Genomic DNA, 6000 nt, shown 5'->3' on the forward strand with positions numbered 1-6000 from the left:
CTATGCCGTGCAGGCCGCCTCCATTACGTCGTAATGGATGCCGCCTGCCCGCATAGACCAGACCTCTTTTCAGGAGGGGGGGGGGGGCTTTTAACTCCCGGATCACATACCGGATCTTTGTAGAGCCGATCGGTGTTACTTTATATGTTGTCCGGGCGCGTATAAAGATGAAGTACAGTAATCAATAAAAAAACCATAAAAACGTATAGATACATACCGTGGTCGAGATATAAAAAGCGTATGGATACGTTTCCAGCATTTGATGTGTTATTAGTGGCAGTATAGTATTTGTATTACCTGTGTCTCTCTGGAAGTCGTCCTTGTCCACACAGCTGTCAAAGAACTTCTGCAGAGTGTCCACCTGTCTGCACAGGATGTCTCTGAACGTCTCCATCTCTGCTAGCTTCTCCCTCAGTGTGTGAGCCTGAGGAGACCATAATTATACCATGTTACTGAAGATCTGAGGAGACCATATACCATGTTAACATGAAGGTCTCCATCTGAGGAGACCATGAGGAGCATTACAATATGCTACTGAAGGTCTGAGGAGACCATATACCATGTTAACATGAAGGTCTCCATCTGAGGAGACCATGAGGAGCATTACAATATGCTATTGAAGGTCATCCTGAACTAGTCATGAGCGATAGAATAAGGTTGCCACATACAAGCGGCCAAAACACACACACGCACATGCCCGTGCGTGCGTCCGTGTGTGCGCGTACCTTGAAGGAGGAGGTGCTGGTAGCAGAGAGGACGGAGGCTGCTGAGGTCAGAGACAACATGGAACCATGACGTCTGAGAGAGCTCTCTGATCCGTAGCCTGACTCGGCCTGGTAGAGACACAACATTCAACACTTTATTGCCGTGTCAACAGAGTTGATTGGAATTTGTTTCAGTGCACTAAAAACAAGACATACGAAAAGACACATATTCACATTACATAATCAGACAGTAGAACAAGATACAAAAGTACAGACATCATATGAGGGGGACCAATACATAAGAAGAATGCAAGACGTTACAATTCACGTTGAATAAATAAATAGCAGTTCATCGTTTTACAAAGCAGCTTCACGCTGTAAAGTGCGAGTGAAACATAAAACAGAGAGAGAGAGAGAGAGAGAGAGAGAGATCATTACATTTTACGGCATTCATAATTCTGTTGGAGAAAAATTAAAAGAGAGATGGAACTGAAGGAACTGAATATCTCTCGGAACAGAAGCAACGCCAACGTTCTGACGGAACGTTAGGCCAGAAGCAGTTAATTTGTTTTAATATCGGGTTATTATTATTATTACTATTATGTTTTTTTTTATTAATTATTTTGGTTTTTTGCATTTGCAAAATCCAGCTTTTATTTAAGGAATATTACACGAGAGGGTGTGGGTTAACGTGATTATTGCCACGACAGGGATGAGGTCAGGAACGAGACGTAGTCAAATTCCGATTCATCGAATTATGAAGTGGCAATAATCACGTTAAACCACACCCTTGAGTGTAATATTGCAATTATACAACAGTTACCCTTAAAACTAATAAAATGGCTGTTTTTTTTTTGTTTTCTTTTAATGACAGATGTAGTCACTACGACCACAAATGTCCCAAGAAACCATCTAGCACTAGCCACCCAGTTTGCTGGGAGAACAGAGCAGCTGCATTATTTGTTTTGATTAGGTGTGGAGTGGTTTTGAGGCGCTTCCTATTCATGCCAGTCCACTTCCTCACAAACAGTCCGGTTCCGGATGTTGCCTGTCTGTGTTTATTCATCTCCATGCCCAAATATGGAGGAATGACGTCATAGTATTGACAGCAGTATTGTCTTTAGCTAAAAGCTATCCTGCAATATGACGTAATCATGAAATGACATCACAACCATATCATTGTTCTTTATAAATAACAGAGCGATACTCTAAACATCAGTTAGTGATTTGCAACAAGGGAATCTGAGCTGCATTCATCCTAACAAGTTAGTCTGTAAGTTAGTTGTCAACGCTCATTGACGGTGGAGCTGCTGTGTGAAATGTTTCAATGGACGATACATCTGGAAGGAGAACATAGGAAGGACGAGGCTGCTGCTGTGGTGGTCGGACACAAGATCTACTGCTTTGGAGGAGACGTAAACCAGATGAGACGAGATCACATTGAAGTACACGTGTTCAATACAGTGTCTTTATGTTGGAGGAAGTTGACCCCAGTCACCCCTGGAACAGGAGAACCTCACGTTGAGTTTCCCTCCTGGCGCTGTGGCCACACAGCTGTACTGATAGAATATACTGTCTACCTCTGGGAAGGTTATGCCTTCAAAAAATATGCACATGAGTACTACAACCATCTTCATGCATTTGATGTCGATGCCCACAGATGGTTCAAACCACAGGTTTCTGGGACCGTTCCAGAGGGAAGGGAGAGACACTTAGCCTGTGTCTTGGGGAAGGTCATATTTATCCTTGGAGGATGGACCCAGACTGGATCCACTAATGACATCTACAAGTTGGACACCTCCACAATGGTCTGGACTTTAATCAACACCAGAGGAACTCCACCTCCAACTACATACCGTCACTCTGCTCCCATCATCGGGTCAAAGATGTTTGTATTTGGGGGCTGGAGGTTGGGTCAGCATCACGACACCATCAGAGTGTTTGACACAGAGACCAACCACTGGATGAACACACCACATCCTTTTCCAGAAAGACGCTATGATCATTCAGCCTTTACCTACAATGGAGAGCTGTACATATTTGGTGGCTGTAATTATAACAATGACCATTACTTCAATGATCTGTGGAGATTCAACCCAGAGACCTTCTCCTGGAAAAGGTCGAGCCCAAGGGCAAACGCCCACATGGGATGAGGAATATGTGCTGTTGCATTATGGGATATCGGGTCATCCTCTTTGGAGCAAACAACAGACCAGGTGACCTGTATGTCTTAGACTTCAGTCCTAGCCTCAAGACATTATGTAAGCTAGCAGTTATTCAGTACGGTCTGGAGCAGTCTGAACTCACACACGACATCAGGTGGGAACTGGCAGCCATGACTAGCAACAGCAGCTGAGAAAATAAACATACCGGTAGTCCTAAAACTGAACAAAAACAGTGAGCAAACTCGAATAAATAAAATAACCTAATACTTTCACAGAGATGTGTCCAGTTCAGCTCTTGTCTCGGCTGCTTTGTGAACAGAGGCTATGTTTAGCTCGCTGCGTAGCCACATACGTATTAACAGAAGCTATGTTTAGCTCGCTGCGTAGCCACATACGTATTAACAGAAGCTATGTTTAGCTCGCTGCGTAGCCACATACGTATTACGTACACGTGTGTTGAGAGCAGAAGAGTAGTGCTAACAATAAATATTCCATATTCCAATGAATATCCGAATGTAAAAAATAAAAAAATTTAAATTAAGATTTGAATTAAAAAAATAACAATAAAATTGCTGTATGAGTTCTGCCGAGACTCTGTGCCACGTAAACTAAAACATTACACAAAAATTAGGATATTAAGATAATTATGAATCATTCATTTGATCTCACAAGACTCAAGAGAGGGCATTTCTCACACCAACCACGGCCCGTACAGGACCGGACCATATAGATAAAGAAAGAGAACGTTTTACAGCATGTTAGGCTGAAATATTCATATCATATTCATATTAACCCATTTTGGCTACGGTTCTGTATAACGCAGCTACGGTTCTGGATAACGTACCTTAAACCACACCCTCAAGTGTAATATTGCAATTATACAACAGTTAACAGTTAGTTAAAACTAATACAATGGATTTAATGACAGATGTAGTCACTACGACCACAAATGTCCCCAAGAAACTAGCTAGCCTAGCCACCCAGTTTGCTGGGAGAACAGAGCAGCTGCATTCTTTGTTTTGATTTAAGTGTGGAGTGGTTTTGAGGCGCTTCCTATTCATGCCAGTCCACTTCCTCACAAACAGTCCGGTTCCGGATGTTGCCTGTCTGTGTTTATTCATCTCCATGCCCAGATATGGAGGAATGACGTCATAGTATTGACAGCAGTATTGTCTTTAGCTAATAGCTATCCTGCAATATGACGTAATCATGGAATGACATCACAACCATATCATTGTTCTTTATAAATAACAGTGCGATGCACTAAACATCAGTTAGTGATTTGCAACAAGGGAACCTGAGCTGCATTCATCCTAACAAGTTAGTCTGTAATTTAGTTGTCAACGCTCATTGAAGGTGGAGCTGCTGTGTGAAATGTTTCACTGGACGATACATCTGGAAGGAGAACATAGGGAGAACCAGGCTGCTGTGGTGGTCGGACACGAGATCTACTGCTTTGGAGGAGACGGAAACCAGAGGGGACGAGATCACATTGAAGTACATGTCTTCAATACAGTGTCTTTATACTGGAGGAAGTTGACCCCAGTGACCCCTAGAACAGGAGAACCTCACCTTGAGGTTCCCTCCAGGCGCTACGGTCACACAGCTGTGCTGATTGGAGACACTGTCTACCTCTGGGGAGGGAGGACTAACCCAGGTCACTGCAACATGCTTTATGCCTTTGATGTCGACGCCAACACATGGTTCAAACCACAGGTTTCTGGGACCGTTCCAGAGAGGCGGTACTACCACTCAGCCTGTGTCTTGGGGAAGGTCATGTTTATCCATGGAGGATGGACCCAGACTGGGTGGACTAATGACAACTACAAGTTGGACTCCACCACAATGGTCTGGTCTTTAATCAACACCAGAGGAACTCCACCTCCTGATTCAGAACGTCACTCTGCTACCATCATCGGGACAAAGATGTTTGTATTTGGGGGCTATATGAGGGGTCAGCACCACGACACCATCAGAGTGTTTGACACAGAAACCAACCATTGGGTGAACAAACCTTCTACACAGCTTCTACCAGAAGGACGCTCTGATCATTCAGCCTTTACCTACAATGGAGAGCTGTACATATTTGGTGGCTGTAATTATAACAATGACCATTACTTCAATGATCTGTGGAGATTCAACCCAGAGACCTTCTCCTGGAAGAAGGATGAGCCCAAGGGGAAACGCCCACATGGGATGACAAATATGTGCTGTTGCATGCTGGGAGATCGTATCATCCTCTTTGGAGCAGACAACAGACCAGGTGACCTGTATGTCTTAGACTTCAGTCCTAGCCTCAAGACATTATGCAAGCTAGCAGTTATTCAGCACGGTCTGGAGCAGTCTGAACTCACACACAACATCAGGTGGGAACTGGCAGCCATGACTAGCAACAGCAGCTGAGAAAATGAACATAGTCCTCTAAACAAAAACTTAAACTGAACAAAAACAGTGAGCAAACTCGAATAAATAAAATAACCTAATAATTTGACAGATGTGTCCAGTTCAGCTCCTGTCTCGGCTGCTTTGTTAACAGAAGCTATGTTTAGCTCGCTGCGTAGCCACATACGTATTAACAGAAGCTATGTTTAGCTCGCTGCGTAGCCACATACGTATTAACAGAAGCTATGTTTAGCTCGCTGCGTAGCCACATACGTATTACGTACACGTGTGGTGAGAGCAGAAGAGTAGTGCTGCCAATGAATATTCCATATTCCAATGAATATCCAAATGTAAAAAATAAAAATAATTATCGAATATTTTAAATTAAGATTCAAATTAAAAAAATAACAATAAAATTGCTGTGTGAGTTCTGCCGAGACTCTGTGCCACGTAAACTAAAACATTACACAAATATTAGGCTATTAAGATAATTATGAATCATTCATTTGATCTCACAAGACTCAAGAGAGGGCATTTCTCACACCAACCACGGCCCGTACAGGACCGGACCATATACATAAAGAAAGAGAACGTTTTACAGCATATTAGGCTGCAATATTCATATCATATTCATATTAAGGGTACAGAGTTCGTAGGGTAGTTCCTGCCTTGTGAAGCTCCACGGACTCGATCCACTGGATCCGCTGCTCCGGGTCTTCGGCTCGGAGGTACCACACGCTGTCGTTGAC

General features: G+C 43.3%; 1 protein-coding gene across 1 annotated transcript in view; it reads right to left on the bottom strand.

The window, feature by feature from the left end:
- LOC310867409 (ceramide transfer protein-like) overlaps positions 1-6000 on the bottom strand; it is a 47982-nt gene that overhangs the window by 31850 nt on the left and 10132 nt on the right. The window contains 3 exon segments of the mRNA XM_083777489.1: positions 298-424; positions 726-833; positions 5920-6000. The exon segment at positions 5920-6000 is cut by the window's right edge and continues 36 nt beyond it. Coding sequence (XP_083633615.1) covers positions 298-424; positions 726-833; positions 5920-6000 — 316 coding nt within the window.

The sequence above is a fragment of the Protomyctophum parallelum genome (genome assembly GCF_964188405.1).
Source record: "Protomyctophum parallelum genome assembly, chromosome: 11".
Classification (NCBI taxonomy): Eukaryota; Metazoa; Chordata; class Actinopteri; order Myctophiformes; family Myctophidae; genus Protomyctophum; species Protomyctophum parallelum.